Genomic DNA, 23,138 nt, shown 5'->3' with positions numbered 1-23,138 from the left:
GAAGAAATAGCCAAAAAATCTTGTTTTTTCAGCCTCATGGATGAAGAGAAAAATCACCCTTGAGAGCATGAAAAAGAGAAACTGGAAGCCTGTGGTTGGGAACTGATTCTCAAGGGAATTATAAGAATGTCTCTGCTGTCAAATCTGATTGAAATTAGAGAACGGACTTCAGAGTTGAGAGTCACACCGCAGACATGCACATTGACAATGAGATTTTGCAGTATTTGTCCTGGGAAAAATGTTGTATTTTAAATGCTATTTTGCATACTGAATTTGGCATAATTTGTATTTCACATATTTGTATTTCACAAGTAATAGCTAGGAAATAAAACTGCTTTGATTGGACCAAAGAGCAGTGTAGCTTAATAAAATAAACATATTCTAATTTTAATACCGTGAGATCAGAAAACACAGAGGCTTCAAACAGACATTAAGTGCGTTTGTGAAAATATCTTTGTTCTTAGTAACGTAGAAGTATGTTAATATCTCCATTCCTACTCTTCCTCTTTCACTGAACCTGCATGAAAACGTATGCATGTTTTTTGAAAAGCTTTTTGAAAAGCTTTTTGTTTACAAAGTGAAGGTAGGAATCCCCAGGTTGATAGCAGTGCCTTAATCCAGCCGCGTTGCAAACGTGTTATGGTGCAATATTGGTTTCCTAATCCTTGACTTGTCTTTCTTTCATAATGAACAAGGCTGGCAAAATGCATGGAATGGGTGAGGATGAAAATCTTCTCTCCTAGCCTTGTGCTGATGTTCTCTGCATGGCGGAAGTTGGTATTTGTAGTGTAAGAAGGCTGAGACCACAGCATAATAAATAAAGTACCGTTTAGGTCCCTAGTGGAGATGGAGAAAGTGTGACAAGTCAAGCTCCTTAACATTATACTAGAATGAAGGAGCAAAAGTGGTATCTCCCTCTCTCTGCCCTGCTCCTTGTTGACCTGGTAAAGAAATTGAGTATCTTCAGTTACAAACAGAAGGGCTGAGTTGTCACTTAGGCAGAGCAGCTTCCTGAACTCCTCAGACTAGGTCAGGGAAGAGCCAGGAGGAACATGAAGGAGGTTATGTCTATGAAGGCCCTTGCATTCACAACACAAAAGACACCAGGAGAGTTCCCTGATTTCCACTGCACTGAGACTAAACAGCATTGCAGGAGCGAAGCCCTGTATGCACTGCACTGGGCAGCCAGAGACCGAGGAATGTGAGGAACTGCTACATGCCAAAATCTTGATGCTAGAGATTTGCCAGCATGATTATGAAGAATCTAGAGCAGAAGAGCGTTTTTACCAGTCTTCCTCTAACTGTGCCATCAACTTTCTTCCTGTAAGCCACCTCTTTGTTCATGACTTTTTTTTAAATTATATTGCTGAATGTGCAAGAATTCTATGACAAAGAAGCTTCCTTCCTTGCAGTGTGCTGAGACATGTCCCTACCCCAGCCTGCCACACAGCTCAGTCTAGCCTCCACAGTGAGTGAGGTAATTGCCTGTGGAAAATGTAGTAATTAGAGGCTAGCTCAAGATTCAACATACAGGGAAGGGTGCATTATGTCTACACAGATGACCTGGCTGGTTATCCTTTCTCAGTTCCAAGTGCATGACTTGATGACTCAGATACTTTCGTTTCTGTGCTCAGTGAGACATACACTGAAAACAGACCAAAGTAACCCTATGGAGCAAAGTCATGTCCATCTCTCCCTGTCCTAAGGACTGGGGAAAGGTTAGTTGCCACAGAATTCAACCAAATTAAATACAGTACTTCTTTCCTCTGCTCTCTATATAGTCTTTAAAAACAATCTGTGATGTGCATACATGGACAGCAAGTCTTGGATTCATGTCAACTGTGAAGGTATCTTTACTGAACCATGATAAAGGTGATTAAGAGCCACAAAAGAAGCTTATTACCTGTGTTTTCATTTACCTAAGTAGACATTTTGCTAGCTTGCTAATTGTATCTCCATAAGGCCACGCACATCACTTAGGGATAAGCATAGGTCCTGCATTACAGGTGTTGCTCTTCAGATGTGTGCACAGCAAGCACTGTCAGCACTGGGAACAGGTCTGGTGGAGGAATGCAAACTTTCACTATTCCTTTTGCCTTACAGCAAAGTCATCAGAGTTCTTCCAAAGTGTTGGGAGGTTTCTGGAAATTTGCCACATGAAAGTTTTAAAAGGGAACACCATTTGGATGGGAAGGTGAAGTCCTGATTTGCTCCAAAGCCTCTGTCTGCCTGACAGCTTGGCTTCTGCCTATAAGCAGGCATTTATTGTGTAAGGACTTGGTTGCCATGTTGCTGGGTGTAGCAGCCTGTTGTGTTCGTGGTGGGTATCTGTTTGAAGCTCTGGGCAGCTCTTGACTCTTCAGAGCCTGATTATGAGCTGGATATATACTCTGTATTTGGCTGTATATTTACAGGCCCTGTGGCAGTGCTGGGACTGTGACGAGTGGGAGGAGGCCCTCTAGAAATCTACTCAAGCAGGTCTAATTGTACCAAATAGAACAGCTCAGTGGAGTGGAAAATAGTCCTTATATATCTACCCAAAGAAGATAATGACCTTTTAAATAACAGAAGCAATTTTATTTCAATACTCCAATTACTCTGAACTCTCAAATGTCAAAGTGCTGAGCACTTTCAAAATAACTTAATTTAGACAATTATAGCACTTAGACACTGCTAGTTTCTTATCTAACCTAATTATGGGTTGTACAGGAAATTGCAAAGCATCCCAATTAATGTTATTTTTTATAGTGATACATAGGAGTGGCCTTTGCCATTTGCCATCATCATGTGCACAGTGATTTACTAATTTTGGCTTTTGAGTTAGTTCCCTGGCAGAACAGAGCTCTTCTATACTCTGCTTGCTTTTCAAGCACAAGCAAGAAGGAATCAGAGGTAGCAGAGAGCAGAGCTATGTTTGCCTGAGGGGTCTGAAGAGCAAGCCCACCAGTGAGAGCAGAGTCCCATTGCAAGGTAGGACTGTTTAAGGCTTAGAGGTGCCAGGTAGAACAACAATGGCTGGCTGTCAATCTTGATAATCCTGTCTAAAAGAATACTTGGACCAGGATTCTCTGCTTGTCTCCCACAGGACCAGTGCAGGGGATAAATTTGTAAAGCTGCTGAACTAGATGCCTGATAAATCCCTTCCCAAACAGTGCTGAGCAGTTTCCCTCACAGTTCTTATGCACAGCAGGCAGAATTGGAGGTGGAGTTAAGTGGTATAGCACCACTGAGCAGTATCTAGTCACTTCTTGTTTGCTTTTATGGTAAGGGAAAGACAGAAGTTTGAAAATGATAACTGTTGCCCATCCCCATGTGGTTTTTGTCCTGTATATTTTACATAATGAGTGTTCTGTACTTTGCCCCAGCTTGGTGACTGGAGAGAAGTTACCAGTCAGTGAAGTTCCTGCAGGCCTCCTCCAAAAGGATTGACTTATTTCTCAAAGAAAGATGTGAAGCTGTGGGTAGCCATATACTGCAGCTGCTGTGGACTATGTCCAAGACCACGCCAGCCCAGAGGTGATCTTATCTCATGCAGCTCTATGCACAAAGACCTACTGTACCAGGATTTTACAAGAGAGTTCAACTCAACTGCTTGAATTCAAGAGTGCCAACAGGGAACAGCCATACAGGGGATAAGAAGTCCCTTTCCCCAAAGTTTCTCCCTGGCCAGGATTAGAACCCAAATAAACTTGTTTGGGGACACTTCTACTTCCCTAGTGTGAGATGCAGGAGAGTCTTAGGTCCCGCACAGAAGCAAGCAATGCAGCTGCCTTGCCTAATTGTGTTACGTACTGAAATGAAAACTTGAGCAAGCCTCAGCTAGAGGCATGAAAAGGACAACCAGAACATTTCTGACTAGGGTGGTCAAAAACTAAAAAGCCTCTTGGGATTGCAAACAACACAGCAGTGCTGGTGACGAACAAGAAAGACTTAGCAAAATATGGTGCCAAGAAAGGTAGGATTCTTGTCCTACCTATTGCTATGCAGTCAGCAGAGTGCATTGCTTCAGTATTTAGCCTTGGAATGGAAATGTTGGAATGTGAAACTACTGTGAAATTTGCTGAAAGAGGTGGGGCAGTTAGAGAAAGGGGTTATTTGTTTTGTGCAGGTATTTCAGCAGGCATTTTCCTCTGTGGGATCTTCTCACATTGGGATCTGGGAAGCCAGATCAGAACCAAACTTAACAATTCCTCAAATTCTGGAGCTGTTTACTCTGGAATAATTTGTTCATCTTTTGCAGAGAAAGAGTGTTGGGAATAATTTGATCTTTACAAGAGGGAAGCTTTACAGAACTGAGGTTGTTAATTCCCTTTTCAGCCTTCTCTCACAGAATCACAGAATGGTAGGGGTTGGAAGCGACCTCTGGATATGATGTAGTCCAACTTCCCTGCTAACACAGGTATACTTAAATCAGGTTGCATAGGAACACATCCAGGCTGTTTTGAAAGTCTCCAGGGAGTCAAATGTGAAGAAATTTGTAAGGGGAAAAGGAGATATTTTGTATGTCTACTGGGGAATAAAGGCAAGATGATACAGCAGATGTGCAGGAAGCATTTCAAGTGATTATGGTAGTGGAAATGGATAGTGAGGACAGTATGGACCTTCAACACCGTCGAAGAAGAGGTCTGACCAACCTCTCCCAGGTTAAGTCAGGCTGAGTTGGTCCAACCTGGAAATCAATTGATAAGACTAGCTGACATTTCAAAATCTGTTTTATCTCCATCTTATCTTTTTTCTTTTTTCTTTTTTTTTTTTTCTGAGAGAAATAACAGAAACTCCAAGTCTTCTATTGGCATGGAGTCTTTCAATTCACCTTGCCTCCCAACCAAGGTGGTAAAATGAAGTCAAGACAAGGAGTCGAACAAAGCACACTGAATGAGTGCATTTCAGATGAGTGCAGAAAACTCAGAAGAGGAATTGTTATGCAGTGTAACTTAGGAATTTTATGTTTTACCTTGGCAGGTTAGACTGAAACCAAAAAGGATTTTTGCATCTTGATGTCGTTCAACAGAGGTATTTTGGAGGAGCCCTCAAAAGCAGAATATGACCTACAAATTAAACATTATATGAGACCTGGTCGGAGTCCCACTATGCCAGCAGAGCCTGGCCACATCCTGTATAAGGACACAAGTTTATTGAGCTTCCCAATGAAGAGACCCCCACAATTATGTTACAGTTGTTCTAAAACAAATAATTTGCTTGCTGTTACAGAGATAATAACCTTCTGACCACACCTACCAATTAGAAAGTTGTAATAGAGAGTAATAAAACACCTTTTCCTGGGGCTGCACAATCAACCCCCACGCAGCCTGCAACACTAATATGATTTACTCCTATTTGCTGATGGAGGATTCTAGCAATAAAATTTAATGTGGAGGAACAAGGTGCATTTAACCAAAGTTGTAAACATCTCTAATTCTATTTAAAGCTATAGGGTGCTCTACATTAACATTTAATAATCTGTTACTAAATTGGTATGAAGCTAATAGACCTGTATTTGTTAAAATTTCAGCAGTAGTCTATGTTTTACAATGACAACAGAAGGAGTGACCAAAATACTATGACTCAGCAGACTACACTGCTGCTTAATAAAGTATTAAGAGTCTTCATGGAAGCTTCTGTCATACAAGAACAGCAGACCATATTCAGCTCTGCTGCTGTTCTGCTGAAGCCAGAGAGAGTTAGGCCAGAGATTAATTTAGCCTTGCAGTTCCTGTTAGCAGGAACTCAGTCCATCTCATTCTGCATTTCTACTGCTAAAGCACATTGTACACAGAAATTTTCTTCTCTGTAGTCTTTCAAACAAATTGCTTTGCTACTTGAAAGACATATAATTAATTGCAAGGTAAAGGATGATGCTTGTCTCTCTCCAATGATATGATCTGATATTACCACCTTTGGGGGGGACTTTGAATAAGAAAAGGAATAGGAAATGTCTGCTCGGGAAGATGTGTGCTCTAAATTCTATTTCTGGCTCCTTTCATCTAGCTGTTCTGGTGCCTTTCATGATTTTGCTGTCATCTTAAGTTGGTCACAAACGGAAAACATTGTAAAGTCATGGAATTTTCTGCAGAATGAAAAATGAAATTCCCACCTGTTGGGATTCACTAAATGCTGAGTACGAGACAAACACTTGGTTTTGAATCATTCTCTAGCAAGCAATAAATCCTACACAGACAACAAGAAAGGCAATTTATTTAGCTCAATTATTATTTTGGGGAATTAGATGTTAAACATAAACAAGAATATATAGAATATTAACACACAATGAATGGTATTCATTAGAATATTTGGCATAAATATACAGTAGAGAATTTTTCTGAGCAATAGACACAATGGACAGTTGTATGTAAAAGGAATGTTTATATAACAAACTTCAGAAAATGGTCACAAAAAAATGGTCAACCTATTGACCTGCTAGGGTTTTAGTTCTAATTCCAAAGGAATCATTAATAAATTCTATCCTTTTCTAAGGTCTTCCGTAGAGCTCTCTGCATAAGAGATGTCCTCTCTGAATAGTCAGTCAAACTAAGACTGGTCCAAAACCAATCCCTGAATATTTGATCACTCCTTAGTACCAATTTATGTTTAGTCAGGAAGTTGATTGCTGTGGTCTTTTAAAGTCCATCACCTGATCAGAGAACAATGAAAAAGACCAGGGCCTTTTCATCAGCTATTAAACTCCTGGGATAATGAAAAGATAAAACAAATATTTTTGTGACAGCTCATAGATCCAGGCATTAAAATTGCAATTAATCATTAATAGCAAACCTATTGAATAAAGCTGCTCTTAGTCTGGAAATAACTAGTTTAATGAGAGACTAGAGTGGAATTAGTACTGTATATAATGGCCAGCCTGACAAAGGTTTTCATAAATTCTATTTTTATACAAGAGACTTTTATCTAACATGGAAGCAGGTGACTGCATTTTACATTTAGACATCCTGGTTATACAGTAACAGATTTTGTATGCTGCCTAATCTCTACCTCTGTTCAAAAGCATTAAAAAGTATTTTATACCGACTTGCTTATTCTGGTGAAACCCTCCAAAAGGCAGTGCTGTGCTCTTCCTCTTTGTCACAAGTCCTCATCCCTGCATCACCACCCCGGCCTCCTCTCCTGCACTCCTATGCTGTAACAGGAATAAGGATGAGAGTATTCCTGTGATGGTTCCCAGCTGTGCTCTGAGGCTTAGTGAAAACTTGCTGCATCACTAAAAAGGCCTGATCTGTGAAGGAGGAAGAAACTTGGATCACTTTAGTCAAGGTTTCAAAACTCAAAGCTTGCAAGTGCTACTCCAAAATCCACACTAAATACCGCTGAATGTCAAGAGGCTCCCTCCCAGACCAGGAGAACCTGGCACATGCCAAGTATCAGATCTCCATGGCCTGATGGTGAGCTAAAGAGCTCACACTTTTATGTGTCTATCAACTCTGCCGTTACTCAGGAGCTGAAAAATGTTGGGTACTCCTGAGCTTCTGTGGAATTTGGGCATTGGAGATACAGGAACTTGAAAACATCAGTCCGGCTATACTTCATGACTGAAATACCTGGGATGCCACCGAATGGCCCATTCTCCATGAATGTGCATCAAAGGACATGGAAGAATCCCTTCTTGGTTATCAAGAGGCAAAGAGATTCATATCTCTGTCTCCTGACCCACAGTGTTTCCAAAGAAATAATTCCGAAGTAAGTGAGCAGGATGCACAGAGTTGCTCCGTACGAAAGGAAAAGCTCTATGTTCCTTTTTCTTTTTTTTTTTTCACCCCCTCTAGATCAGGAGCTCAGTAATGCAGACCACAGGAGGAGACTTCTTCAGGTTTGGAAGCACCAGACTAAATCAAGGCCAAAAGCAGTGTGCTGGTTCTGTCAAAGTCTTTTACTCACTATCAAGTCTTTCTTATTCCCAAGCAGAATTGAAGAAGGATCAAATCCTGGAAAATGTTCCTAAGCTATAAATATTCTTTGTTAAATCATTGGGGCTTAGCTACAATGGATTATTTTGAAATGTTTGACTTTAAGCACTTAAGAACAACTTTACTAGAAGTAACATAATTTTTTTTAAGACAATGTCATTTAGAGAAAGAATTTGAAAATATAGAAACCAAACCTTTTATAGAAAAAGCAATTTTAGCTTTTACATTGCTGTTGGAAAAAAAAAAAAAAGAGTCTTGGCTTTACTGAACAAATATTTTTCTGATGGGAAAAACAGCATTAAATTGACAAATGTCCTGGTCAGTGGTCTTTGTCTTCAGAAGCAGGCTGATGTGCACCAATCTTGCCACTACTCCTTCTGAGGCTTGCCAAGATGTTGCTGTTTGTAGCTGGAATCATCATATTAGCATCACTGAAAGAATAATGTTTAGTACTGAAAATGCCCCAGTGCAACTCCAATCCATTTAAAACAGGGGAGTGGACACTCTGAAGGGTATCTCTGAGACGTCACTTGCAGATGAGGTGATTTTTCTTTAATTGTTTTCAACCACCTCTTGTTTAAAAGTCTCATAGAAAAATATAAGTCCATTAATGGAGATTAAAAAAAAATAAGGACATTTGTAGGATTTTTATAAATAAACAGCACAGTAGGAATTAAATAGAGCACAGACAAAGGACATTTATACAGGGATGAACTATTACAGCTTGTTCTCCTCAAAGAGTATCTGTGCATAGACTGTCGTACTGGGAGTGCCTTTGGCTTCCTGAATAGGCTTCATAAGTTCAAGTTCAGCATATGTTAAATTCTCCTCTGTGATTTTTGGCTAGGAAACAGAACCAACAAATTAAAGTTATCACGTTGTTACCACGTAATGTAAATATTCTACAGAATGGGCCATATTTCTTCTCTCACACGCACTAATTCTACTATGCTGCTAATCAGTTTAGTCTGCACTAGGGCTAGTTCACAGAAGATGAAATAAAAAATTATATTAGAAATAAGAAACATTTTAAAAGTAGGGTTTTCAGGTCCATTTCCAATTTCTCCTTGTTTCTCAAACACTGAATGTTTTAATTTGATAAATCAAATATTACAAATTGGAATGATGTTAGTTATTGCAGAGTTCACAATTTGAAATATGTTTGCCAAATTTGCTTTCCAGCTGTAAACCTTGGACCAGTTACATCTCTCATCACAGCCACTCACAGTGCCTCTCATTATGTTTCTTAGCAGAACCAAAAAACATTAAAAATATGCAGAAGACAGCAAAAAATTATATAATTGAATTACTGTAATTCCAATGGGATTTCATCACTTCTGCCATGCTACAGATGAGCTCAGAGTTTAGAACAAAGGCCATACCACCAAATCTCTGTCATATATGATCACAGAATCATAGAATGGTCCAGGCTGGAAGGAACCTCCAAAGGTTATCTAGTCTGACCTCCCCGCTGTCAGCAGGGACATCCCCAACGAGACCAGGCTAGATCATACATATATGATGTATTGCAGTAGTTGACTTTTAGACTTAAACCCATAAACCCAAAACCTGGCTTGGAGAGACTTTATCAAGAAAATTTACTAAATACATTTCAAAAGGTCTGCCTACTGCTATTGGGGACTACATTCAGACTCAGAGTGGTGGCTTAAAGAAGGAAAATCTTATCTTGTTGAGTCTTGGCTCATCAGTTGAAGTGGGTTGTTCAATTTAAATTTGCCTCAGAAAACTTAGCAACAAACAGAAGAGTTGCTGTGGAATGGTACATGAAGTCCTAATTTTGAAATGGATTTCTATTCATCTGTAGAAGATTAAAGCTTGTGCTCCCTGTAGAAGGGTGAAGTGCTAAGGCCCAGTGCAAATGAAGAACTGGAGAATATGTTCTTTTATCTTCTTGGGTACTACCTGAATATAACTGGTGTCCTCAAGTTTAAGCCTAAAAAGGACAATTAAAACAAAACTAAGAACACTTCAGCCATGCAAAATTTTCACTCACAAGACTATACTTTATAGAAAAAGATTGCAGATCTGAGACCAAGAAAGGCTTTGACAGTTGTCAGTTGAAAACTGAGTGATGAGTTCATAAACCAAGGTTTTCCATGCAGTAGTTAAATTTTATAACAAAGAATCAGACAGTATTTTCCAATGTCAAGTGTTTTCTTTATGTTTTATTTGCTGCTATTTATTTCTTTCCGATTTAACAGAAATTATTCCTGTTTCCCTGAAATGTGTTTGAATAATCATCATATTGTCTTCTGGCTAAAAAGATAAACATTTAATATCCTGTCTGAAATCAGTCCTGTGCTTCCCTGCTTCCTGTCTTCTGCGCCACTCTAGAATACTCTCATTTGTCTTGACAGTTGCTCACACTCTGCATTTCAGATTGTCTCCCTCTGGGTGGATCAGTTTACACTTTTCCAACACTAATTTAGTCTTATTTTTCCTCTGCAGATCTGATCCTGAAATACTTTGTGCAGCTGCTGCTGCAAGTGGTGTCATTGAAGTCAGTTGATCTGTGTATGTGAATGAAGGCCATCTGCATGGCTAACCATGTGCAGGACTGCACACTTTACATTTGGTTATTCACTTGGTCTTTCCTCTTTCTCCCTCCTGCATGAGTAGTCTTTTTTAATCTCATCATTTGGTCCTAATTCACTATCAAATGCTCCACTACTGACTACACAGAAAATTTCCTGCTTCTGCTGAATTCTCTGGTGTAAAGGGACTTATTTCCTGAGGATCTCAGCTTGATCTTGTATGTAACAAATAAAATCACACACTTATTTTCTTTGTTCATGTATCAGGACTGAAGAGAACCACAAAGTTTGAAAAGATGGCTGCCCTGTCCTGGCTTTGTTTTGAAGACTTAGAAAAAAAACTCTTGGTCAACCACTTTGTTACTTAAATTTTAAAGTCCTCTCTTCTTTCTAGATCTGAGAATATTAGCCTCAATTTCTAGGTATTTAAGTCGGTTTGCCTTTTATAATATGTTAAAGATTTATGATATGAAAAAGATTTCAAAACTATATGTGCCCACCTATTCAGTGCAGAGGCTACATATAGGAGATAAGTTGAAGATGGATAGTCACACTAACACCATCAGATATTGAAGGTTTTATTCCAGGTGTATGAAGGCACATCTAGCCTCTGCCTCAAAGTACTGGAACTCGGCTGCCACTTCAGTGGTTGTCACCTCAGAACCCTCAACGCAGAAAGATGCTGCATGTGAAAAGCCTCCAAATAAAGGAATCTGATAAAACTTTACAAACACTGCTTTAGTAAAATCCACATTTCCTAAGGCTGACCCGGTGCATTTTTTGAAGTGGAAATACAGAGCATTGTTCTGTAGAAATCAGCTGCTCAGGGCAAAGTAAATCTGTATGTTTTCTCCTTTGCTGTTTAATTGTATTTCATGTTGTTTCCACTTGGAAAATGCTGCATGTCCTAAAATAGCCACCCCAATGCCCAGCTCATGTAAATTTTAGAACTAAGATTTATGAAATCATATTGTCCAGATGTTTTATTATATTATCACAAAATTGCATTGTTTTCCAGTGTAGATTATCTCTTTATTCTCACTTTATTCTATTATGTTTGGATATGAAAAATAACACTGGATTCCCCAAAACAAGTCATTGGGCAGTAGTGGCTGATGTGTTGCTTTCATACATTTTTATGATGTTCCTATAGTAAACATAATTTAATAAGACCAAAACACACTAAATAAATAATTGCATCTAGAAAAGCAATAAAACCAAATAAAATTAGTACTTTCATAAGTGGAAAAGGTACTTCAATTACTGCTACAAGCAACAGCAAACCATAAAATGTGTAGAATAATTTCCCTTATGCATATTTCTAGTATGTAATAATTTGATTGAAAATATGAGGAAACACACAGGAGGTTCAAAATTGTGAAGGGTATACAGTTTTCAGCAAAGGATGTGTAATAACAGTGTATGGAAGCCAACACTACTTTAAAGTACCTATGGTAGCCAGAGTTTTAATCCATACACTCTTCTGTACTTCATTTATCAACCACATGTTTAATTTAATTTTGCTGGTTTGTTAGTCCAAAACTAATTTTTTTTTGTTTTGTTTTTGTGGTTTTTTGGGGTTTTTTTTGTTTGGCTTTTTTTTTTTTTTTTTTTTTTTTTTTTTGTGAACAGACAGGGAAAGAAAACTAATTCTACAATTTCATCTCTCATTTGGATTGGATAGCATTTTGGCAGCGTAAACCTGGAATCCTGCCACCATCTCCTTTTTGGAACAATAGCATAACTTTAGTAACTGTTATTATGGGTGGGACTGACACTAGGGCAGAAGAGGAAGAGACAATGGATGACTGGCCATTCACTTCTCTCTTTCCATCCTGGTGCTTCACTTAGGAGGTTATTGGGATTTCTATGGATACAACATCCTTTCCTGAAAAATCAGAGCAACGTTCTAAAATAACATTGAAATAATTTCTTTATCTTGTATGTCTGTTTACTCATCTTACCATCACACACTTCGCAAAAATATAAATGAAGAAAAGTCATCACTTTCCATTGTACCTTCAGCCAAATGCAAAATGATTACTTTTCCAGATTTCTTCCAGTTTAAATTTTAGTTTATTCTAGTCATAGGGCTTCCCATAGGCAAACATTCAAGAGACTTCACTTATAGGAACATGGCTCTTAATAAACAGTCTGCAAAGTCTATCATGTGAATATTTAAAAGAAACTAATGTATGTGTATCCATAGTTTTGTTTTTATTGGGTTTGTTCAGCATATAAATATGGTAGAAATGACCCAGAAATCGTGTCTTTTTAATGAAAATTACTCTGATTTTTATGTCATAATTACTAGGAATGTCAATTTTGCTCATCCTGGGCTTAGCTGATTTGTTCCTCATTAGACTCACAGTTGTTTACTGAGAGCTCTATCAGCCTTGAAAGTTCTTGAAGTTTTAACTAAGATCCCTTCTATCCAACTTTGTAATTAGGTAGGAATAAAATAAGCAAATAATAGCCTCATAAATTTAACTTGTCTAGAAAAACAACTGATGCAGACTTGCACTTACATCTTGCTGCAGTCTCACAGTTCCCTGGCCACTCCATTTGACATTAAAATTAATGTTAATTTCTAAGGGGTGGGGGGAATCCCTGACTCTAGTTTACTATCAAAAATAATCAGAAAAGTACTTACTTCCCAGTTCACATCAGTCTTAAATATTTTAGTGACAATTGCTGCAGATATTTGCCTTGGAATATGATCACACATGATGGAGTTTTTGTCTGGGCTATGATACAGGATGACTTTAAGATAGGGCCAGGGGAAGAAAATTATGTTTATACACCAAACGGAATTGTCACCTCTGTTTTTTCTGGATTTAACAAGCGTATTTCCCAAGTTTCAGTCAGAGCTGAGGAATATTTTTAGTAACTCCGATGTCCTGCAGCAACAATTCAAAATGAACCCCCCACCCTCACTGGCACACCTGTGCTTGTGGGTGAATGAACTAGGTCAGGAAGAATAAAACCTTGCCTGTTATGCATATGTTTGCTGCTTTGATTGCCAGTACGTGGCAAATTGTTACCTATGGACTGGCCACACTGTGCTATTGAGTGCACACTGTGGTGCCAGGGGGATGCTGTAAGAAATGCAACTGGGAAAGGTAGAGTCAAGAGGTGGTGGTGAGCTTTGATCTGGTCTCTAAGAATTGCAGTTCTCTCCAGGTTACTCTATAGCACAAAGCAAGCAGTCCTGCCCTCATGCAATGAAATGCCTCTTTCTTAGCAAGCACAGGATGGAACTATTACTTTTTCTCTTGCTTTCTGTGCAAAGACCAACCGTGAATCCTTGGACTTTTTTCTTTCGTATTTGAGAAACACCCTGCTTTAAAGTCACATGCAGTAAAGAGCTCTACAGGAAAAATGTGGATAATGTCCAGATGGCACAGCTCAGGAACATCCTGTGTCACTGCCTGAGCATACTCAGTCAGAAAGTGTCCAGACAGGGCTCTCCAGGCTAACTGGATGGGCTTTGGCCACAGGGGCAGACTCCTCTCTCTCATGAATGCCCAGTCAGGAGGAAACTGCATACTGCATGCAGCCTAAGGAAAAGAGGCTAGCCCATCTTCTCCTTATTTATCACAAGCTTTTTTTGTTTATTTGTTTGGCTGGGGGCGGGGGTTGTGTATTTTGTTTTGATTTGGTTTGGGTTTTTTTTAAGCTGTGGGATGTGATGGCATATGGCTGCCAGCATAGCCATCACTGAGGGGTCAGTTAAGGAGGTTAAGGAAAGAGTATGCTGAAGTGAAGATTCAGCATGTTTAGTGGACAAGATGAAATTCCCTTGTCTGGGCCACTAGCACAAGGGAAGATAGTGCACACTAGCAGTGGGGTTAGGCATGATTTTGTACAGTTAATAGAGAGAAAACTCACTGTAGCTTTAGAGATAAAAGGATCAGCCTTTGACAGTCTTATTTGTAATATATGCAGGAAGACTGTTCTCTCTCTAGAATGTGTGGTCTTTCTTGTGCTGCAATCAGTACTGCTCCTCAGGGCCACAGGTACAGTATATGCTCAAACCCTATGAACTTCAGTGGGATGGTTCCCTTATTAAGGCAGTAACTTCAATCAGGAGTGGGCAGGATTTTTATTTCTTTTCTCTTTAGAGCTTCAGGTGTTTATCAATGTAAGCATCCTGATTGCAGGCAGAAAGCCAGACAGATTCCCCTGGAAGAAAGGAGTTTCAAAAATTACTTCTGCAGACCATCACAAAAACCTGAAGCTAGATCTGCAAGATGAGTTATGTGTTATCCCCTAGAAATGCAGCTGCTGGCCAGTAAGAATGCTGAAATATCAAGGGAGACATTGTCTTCTCAGTGCCAAAGCTGACACTGGAAAATTTGGGGAGTAGGAAGCATGACTTTCAGTGTCACTGTCAGTGGCACTGTGAAAAAAACAAACAAACCAACCTCTTTGGGACTGGTTCTTTCCATTAAAATGCCTATTTTTCACTCCCTAGAATGAAAAACAAAACAAACAAACAACAGAACAACCACAAACAAACAAACAAACTTCTCAGACTTCCTGGGAACAATATCTACAATAATTTGTGAAACCTCTTTCAGCGTTGCATCTAAGTTTTGCTATTGAATGCCCCAGAAGTTATTATAACAATGTGAGGGATGAAGATGATTTATTAAGTCCTACTGAATGACTTTATTTTAAAGAAACAAAATCCCACTCTAGGGGGTGAGCCAGGTCATAGATCTGTGTAAACAGAATGTCCTGTCAATAAAGCATTTTACACTCGCAAAGCTATTGCTAGATTCTAAACCTACATTGCTGAAAATCAGACTGATTTCTTCTTATCCTGCAAAAAAGGCCCAAGGAATTATTTAAAGGATTTCAGTTCTCTGATGGCACTTTCATTCCTCCAAATGTATCATCACACAAAAATCATCTTCTGTGGGATTTTGTAAATACACAAATCTCAGCACAATTCCAGCAAGAGATTTTATGTATTTATCCAAACTGTTCTGCTTTGGAGGTAAAGATAGCAACCTGTGATCTGAATGTGAAAGCAGGCATAACTCAGCAGTTCTGCATATGTTGTGTTCCACAATCTAAAAGTGTAAATAACATTCATGTTCCTATGGACACCTTGCATCCTAAGGAAAGACTAAAAAAAATAAAAATAAAAGGATTATTTCATCTCACAGTGAGAGAAATTACTTGAACTGGATGGAAATATTTGAGAATTGCCTGGAGTCAAGGAAAAAAATGTTCACCGTCATACATACAATTTTACTTGAAGTCTGTGGAGATCAATAATGCCTTAAGAAATTGGCAACTTAAATCATCAGTCATTGTTATATGTTGTGGAAGAAACAATTCTTCTAACAGAGGGTGGCAGAGCTTTTAATTTAAAATCATCCAGAAATGAAAGAAAAGCTGATTGTTCTTAGAGCCAGCATCCACAAATTACTGAACAAATGCATTTCCCTTCCTTTTTCTTTCTCAATGAAAGGACCAATGGAACCTACAGGTTAAGACTACTAAGGAATCCTACTAGTTATGCAAAAAAAACCCTGACTGGCCTACCTTTCCTAGCCAGCTTGATGCATGTGGTATTTGGTTTGAATGATATAGCATTTAACTGTAAGATGAAAAGAAGCAGGTTAAAAGACCCAAACAAATCAACCATCAACTAAATATTGCACTGTGTAAATTTGCTCCCAGGTTGCTGTTAAGTTAAAAACTGCAGGTCAGCAGGTTGGAACACAGTTTAGAAAGCACAAATTCCAAATTTCAGGACAACAAAAAACCTAAGGCAGGTGTTCACATTTCACAGCTCTGATGTGGTAACCAGACTGCAGATAATACACTCACTCATCTAGACCCCTTTTCCAAATGGACTCCATGGTGAGCACCTGTCTTAATTGCTTGATTAAGGAGTACACACTGATGTAGAACACTGAGCTGTATGTGTAATGTTGAAACCTTGATTTTGCTGAGTGCATTCAGGTGATGAGACCAATTTGCAGCCTTCTCAGTTCCACAGGCATCAAACCTACATCAAGTTCTTGATCCAAACAGCACCCTTCTGCTTTGTGGATGCGGCAGGAGCCGGGAAGCTGTCCTTTGAATACTTGCAAATTGTAGACTTTCAGACATGTTACTCATTACCAAGTAAGCAGTTTCAGTGCAGGGACTGTCCTGGCTTACACTGGCTGGTGCTCAGCACATTGTCAGCATTTAGCCTATAACAATAAAGTCTGATGGGATTTTCAAGGCTGCAGAAAGAAACCTGAGCTTCTCACTTCTGTTACACCTGTGAAAACCTGGGAATACAGATCTCTGAGCTGGCTTTGCAAATCTCAGCATAAAATATGCAAGTGGTGCCTGAAAAAGGCAGGTAGATAGAAGGGCTGCCAAAGATTATGCTTTCACTCAAAGGTAACAAAATTACTTCCAGAAATTTCCCTCAGTCTTAGATAACCATAAGCCTTTCTTGTTTCTCAAGCAGCTTTTTCATTATCATCATCAAGAAAATCAGAAATCTTGTGATGGTAATCTAATCCATGTTTAGATCTAATCCACTGGTGATCTAATCCATGTTTAGATAAGCAATGCTGTCTATGCTGTATGAGCTTAAGGTAGAAAGATGCTTTTTTTAAACAGCTCAGCTGTGGCACCTGAAAGCACACTGCTTCAGAAGTCAAGAATATATATTCTGTTGTGGGGAGCATGAGAAGCCAGGTACACTCTAGTGGTTACTCAGCATAGGAACAGCAGAAGACAACTCTTAATGCAACTGCGTGCTTTACATGTACAATAGGTTTGAAGAATCTAAGTCCAAGGGGATCATTTGCAATACAGCAGATATTTACCTGATTTCAAAGTGAGATGGTGGCTTAGCAGAGGTCACATATGTCAAGGGCAGAAGCAGAAAGGTTACATATAGCCTGTCTTATCTGTGCAGGTATTTTTTTCCCTAAAATTTGTTGTGAAAATGGTGAAGTCAAGAAGCATTTTGCAAAAGTAAAGACTGAAGGATCTGGTCTAACCTGAAGTCAGGTCTTTTCCATTGGCTCCAGTGAATCACACAGGAAATCCTAAGCTTTGTGGCACAAACCTTCATGAAAAGAAACTGAAACCTTTTCATTTAGATGATGTGCTACAGCTGACACTCTTGGGCCGTGACAATTAATCTCTAGGAGGCAATGAAAAGCTTACCAGAAAATTTGGTTGAGGAAGATTTATCTCTAACAACTCAAAGGGCTAAGTACTTAAGGCTACAGCAGAACAGCCCTTAGAGAGCAGAATTTGTGGGGCCCTAGAATTTTCTTCTTCCTAATGACTCTCTGTGCTTCTTGCATGCTATAAAAACCATCCCTTTTTGTATTTCAGCATCTCTATTTCCCTTGATCTGTACACATTTCTCATTGATGCTAATAGAGAATGACACTGATGGGGAATATTTTTGCAACAAGGGGAGCATAGAATTGTTATTCTGGCTAAAGCAAAAGCAATATGACTTACGCAGAGTTTTTAAAAGGCTTTACTCAAGGCTGTGCAATTGAACATGGTATTAGGCTTTCTCTCTTTTTTCTTTGTTTCTTTTAAATTTTCATTGAGATTATGTCCATATTTTATCCAGGTTATTGTATTCTTGTAAAATTATACTGCAACCCACTCTAGCACGTTAACAACAAAAGAAATTCTCCAGCTTATTATAAACATCTTTCAAGAAACCAGAAGCACATGTCCTCTGGAAATAATTTTGCTGGTATTTAGGTTATTACAAAAAATTTCCCCAAACACTCAAATTATTTTATAATGTTCCCTTATGCTCCAACTTGTTTGCTTAGGATTTCTAAAATATTCTCCTGGTGCCCTGGTGTGGTACCTTCCTTGCACAAGGAAGCTGTGGAAGTCCAGAAACTCAACAATCTGAGTCTGCCTTTGCAGCAAAGATTACCTAATAACTACGTGCCAGCAGTGGAAAAAAAAGCTTTTGCAGACAACAGTTGTACAATATTTACATCTGTAAATTAATATATATATATATTATCCTGCAGAGATTTAGCAGGATGATGATACTGTATTTCTGCACCCAAACAGTCAAAAATTTAAAATGTGAGAAATCTTTGAGAATGAAAAATATGGGGAGGCAAGTTTGATGAAAGTCAATAGATCTTTCAGTCAGATGAATCTGTCTTTTTTTTTCTGTACTTATTAACATTTTTTGTATTTGTTGAAACTTCTTTCCCTTCAATTGTTTTAATTTCCTCACTGAAAAATCGTTTAAAAGCAGAAAAATTGCATTAAATTTTTTTATAAAAATTTTTCTTTAGCTTTTTCTGAGAATGGTAAAACATAGAGGTTTAACCAACTGCACTGTAAAGCGAAGCAAGAGGAACAGAAATGCTAAAAACCAGGTCTGGAGGCTGAACTGCCCAGCTTCTGAATGTGCCTTAAAGACTGACTTGGGTTTAGTTCACTTTGCCCTTATAGAATCATAGAATCATAGAATCAGTCAGGGTTGGGAGGGACCACAAGGATCATCTAGTTCCAACCCCCCTGCCATGGGCAGGGACACCTCACACTTTATTGCTAGGTGACTTTGGATCTCAAAAATCCTTTGGATAATATTTGTTGGATAACTTTTTGGCTTAAAACTAACTCACATCCATAGATTGTGTGTTTTATGCAGGCTGTGATATCTAGGTGCACTCAGGTGAAATATGAAAAGGCAAGGAGCAACACATAAAAACAGCTGCCAGAGGAGTTCAACAGCAAGGAATTAGAACTGAGTGTGCTGGCTGCATGCAGTATATGAATCCTCAGTCACATTAGGGAAGACAAAGCTGATTTCATTGTTTGAAAAGGCTTTATTCCTGCTCACCTCCAGAGAGTTTGAACCTTGACTGGGGTTGCATAGCAGGAAGGGAAGAGTCAACAGCTATTTGTGGCCCATATCCTTGGATTTTTTTCAGGAAGAAAAAGCATCTGGAAATAGATTTACCTTAAGTTCAGCATGTGTTGATGTGCTTTATTGACCTGAACAAAGAGTCTGAGTGCTTTAACTGATGAGAGCTTTTCCTGGGAGAGCTGAAAACTAACTGATTTATGCTATAGCTGCATGCCTGGATGTGGGGATTGACACAGTATGCATGCAGCAAAGGGTGGCTGGCATTCCCTGATTCCAAGTGCTCTCATCTGTATCTTTGTCCTTTTAGCCTAGCATTGGTGTGACACAGTTACCTACATGGATATAAGGTGTTTTCAAGGACTTCTAAAACTCTGCCTCTTCTACTGAAACCTGACCTCTATGAGCAGAGCCTGACCAAGGTGCAATCCCTGCAGGACCAGAAAAAGAGAATCGAGCTCCCTACTCAAGCAGTAATATCACCTAAGATTTTAACTGAGCTGTTCTGAAGTCATCTGGCATTACGACAAGGTATCCTGGCTTGTACCCTGACCAGGCTTAAAAAGGCATAGGTTATTTACAGACAGTTGGTAGGAAGGCTCCCAGTTCTAACCCTCATCAGAAAATGAAACCATCACAGAGTCTTTCAGGTTATTCACCTGGCCTAATTTTAGGTATGCAGCTGCACATAAATTGGTGAGTTAGTCACTCTGGGCTCTCTCTGTTGCCAGAGAAAGGAGCTATCTACATACATTGTATTCCTGCAATTCAGTTATTCCTGACTTACACCACTGTAGGGCAGAATCAGGCTCCCCATTTCTGACTTGAAAAGTCTCAAAAGCAGTGTGACCAGTACAGTTGTGATTCTGTCAGCAGCTGGTATTTTTTCCAAAGCACTAGCTGCCAGAAGCATGTAAGAATCAACAGCAGGTTCCATTTAAGAACAGCTTAAATTTCTAGACATGACAACTGCTATAAAACTGGAAAACGTAAACCGGTGTAACCTAATGCTGCAAATGAGAAGAGCCATGATAATTCAACACTTGAAAAAGTATTTCTTAAAAAAAAAAAATTAAGCCAATTTACATTTTCTAAACCCAGAGTTCTGGCAAGATTACAGCAATTGTATTAAGAGAGAAGAATATAGAGAAAATAATGTCATAGAAAATTACTTACCAGAGTCAATTTCCTTTGAGGTTTCAAGAGCTTGGGCTTAGGAAAATTATTTGCTATTGGAACTATGGAAATAAAAATTAAGGAATCATTTCATATTATCATCATTCATTATCATTTTTAGTATATGTATTAGCAATTTATAAAATACAGATTAGCATATCTATGTACCAGAGTTTAACTGGTACAGAGCTTAACTGTATTTCAGATAACTTACTTTACAATGAAACATAGGGCTAATAAATTAGAAAAAATCATAAAATTAAAGAATCTGATGTGCAAAATGCTGTTTGTTGCAGAAGCCAGAGCATATATACCCTTTTAGAACTGATGACCTGTGATCTAATCCAAAGTAAAACTTCTGGTCCTTCCCCTCCACTCTCCCAGTGGCTCTGTGCTGGCAATAGTGCTCATGAAGTATGTCCAAGTGTTTGCAAGATTTGACCCCAGAGAAAATTGCAAATCCCCTTTGAAAGTGAGGTCCCCAAGAGGTTGATCTTTATCTGCTCAACTTCTTTGATGCAATTTTAAAAGTGCAATGTGCTGGCTCCTTCACTCTATTCCCAAAATGTTATTTTGCCTAACTTCAATCTTCTTTCTGAGCAAGATGAATATTGCTACAGAGATTCCTCTCTCAACTCAGATTAGTGAGAGCTGACACCTCTTGCTTGGACAAGCTAAAGCTTCAGTGAAGTGAGAGGCTGGTCCCAGCAGCAGACACAAGCCATTTCTTCCCCCACATACAGGAGTCATCTGACAGGCAGAGTCAGTGTCAGAGGACAGAAGTCCTGATAGCCCACGCTTTGCTGTTCCACCGTGGGTGTGCTTGGGATGTGAAATACCTCTGTATCACTATTTCCATACCTTTTGCTGGGATGGCTGGTGGCTGCTCCAATTTTTCTCTCTCTTTCTTTTTCTTTACCTTCTTGGGCTGTAGAGGGGACATGCTTGTCACACTGGTAACTGTCTCCCCAGAGCTAGAAAGCAGAGGCCCATACGTGACATATGTGAGGGAAAAGTGAAGACAGTGGTGGGAAAGACAGTTTATCCCGGTGAGTTCACGCAAACACATCACCTTCCACTTGTAAGAGTCCCTGCCCAACAACTTGGATTTTGACCTGAGAATATACTGAAAAACCTCATATGAGGGTTGGAAATGCTCTGGGTTGGCTGGGAAGCTCAGGAGTCTGATCTGTCCTGATGTAGATAATGCTGTGTTGGATTTAAGGAAGATTCATTTCATGTATGAACCCCCTGCTGCACACAGGATGAGCTTGTACCTGCCTGTTCTTGAGAGACAGGGGCACAGACATGTTAGGTAACTTGCATAAACTCTCACAAAGAACACACAGCAAAGCAAAATCTTTGAGGCAGTTTCTTGGCTAGGACTGGCTGAGGAGCCAGCAGGCCAGAAGAGTGTGCAGCATGTCTTCAGACAGCTCACAAACCCACATTTCAGAAAGCTGCCTTCTTAATAAAGGTCAGTTTGCTTGGTGCATATAAAATTGAGAAACCCAGTCTCTAAACTCAGGCATTCTCCAGTACATCTGTGCTGAAATAGCACAGGGAGGGAAGAGTACAAACTATACTGTTAACAAATTCCTGTCCAAGAAAGCTTCTGTGCGTGGATTATTACAGTTTAACATCCCCTAAATCTAGTTTTTTTACCCTTAGCATCTACCAAAAATGAGGCTGTAAATCCTGCCTTGAATATTTAGTGCCTGCCTGTGCAGTCAGGTTGCAGTGATCGTTGCTGTATGAGCTCAGCTGTGGTAACTGACTGTGCAGGTCCTCCCAGCTCACAAATGACATGAAACTAAATTGCTCTGACTTAAGCCTGGGTAGGAGGAGAGGGTATAGCAGTCACTTGTCATGACAGTAGTGGTGGAGGTGACTTGGTAAACAGTTGTTGCTCAGATGCATTTGCCCATGGACTCACCCTGGGAAAGATTAGTGATTGTGGGGACCTTTCTGTTGTGTGCTGGTGAGTTACACCACACAATGTGATCCAGACAGGGTCTCCATAGTCGTAACACTGACAACACTGATTTCACTTAATTTTAAATCATTTCTCCCAAGCTGCTATTCCTTTCCAGGTTCTTTTGCATAATGAAATAGTCTCCTTATATTAATAGAAAATATCCAAGCTAGGCCAAAGTCTTAATGAAAGTTAAGAAGTCTCAGCTATTGCCCACACAAGAATAACAAAATAACAGCCATTATCATTTTACACAGCTGCAAATCCAAATGATTGTCACTACCATTGGTAAAACCACTCCAGATTTACACTTGCATAGATTAAAAAAGACTCTGGCAAGCAGATTTTCCTGAGCTCTATTCCATGTACTTGGTCCAAAACACGGGTTTGTTGCCAAACATTTTTTAAAGTGTTCAAGAGGTATTTTCATGATTTATAAATAAATCACATCAATTATGTAAAGCGAAGGTTGTGTTACAATAACTTAAAAGCCTGCCTGCAATAGTGTGAACCTATCCCACAACAACCATTTGTTTCTACATTAAAATCAAAACATGAAATGTTTTAAAACCAGCAGGAAATGAAACTGCCCTGCCTGGGTCTACTGCCCAAATACAGCAAACTGC

The 23,138-nt window shown here is 39.2% G+C and overlaps 1 protein-coding gene across 1 annotated transcript in view; it reads right to left on the bottom strand.

Annotated features, from left to right (window-relative positions):
- Positions 1-8,633: 8,633 nt before the first annotated feature.
- VSTM4 (V-set and transmembrane domain containing 4) overlaps positions 8,634-23,138 on the bottom strand; it is a 35,937-nt gene continuing 21,432 nt past the window's right edge. The window contains exons 6-8 of the mRNA XM_054382539.1: positions 21,399-21,511; positions 20,538-20,599; positions 8,634-8,759 (exon numbers count right to left, since the gene is read on the bottom strand). Of these exons, the coding sequence (XP_054238514.1) occupies positions 8,634-8,759; positions 20,538-20,599; positions 21,399-21,511 (301 nt within the window). The remainder of the gene's footprint in view (positions 8,760-20,537; positions 20,600-21,398; positions 21,512-23,138) is intronic.

Source organism: Indicator indicator, chromosome 7 (genome assembly GCF_027791375.1).
Source record: "Indicator indicator isolate 239-I01 chromosome 7, UM_Iind_1.1, whole genome shotgun sequence".
In the NCBI taxonomy this organism is placed as follows: Eukaryota; Metazoa; Chordata; class Aves; order Piciformes; family Indicatoridae; genus Indicator; species Indicator indicator.
The sequence above is the reverse complement of the archived record's forward strand: the minus strand, read 5'-3'. Positions and strand labels throughout refer to the sequence as shown.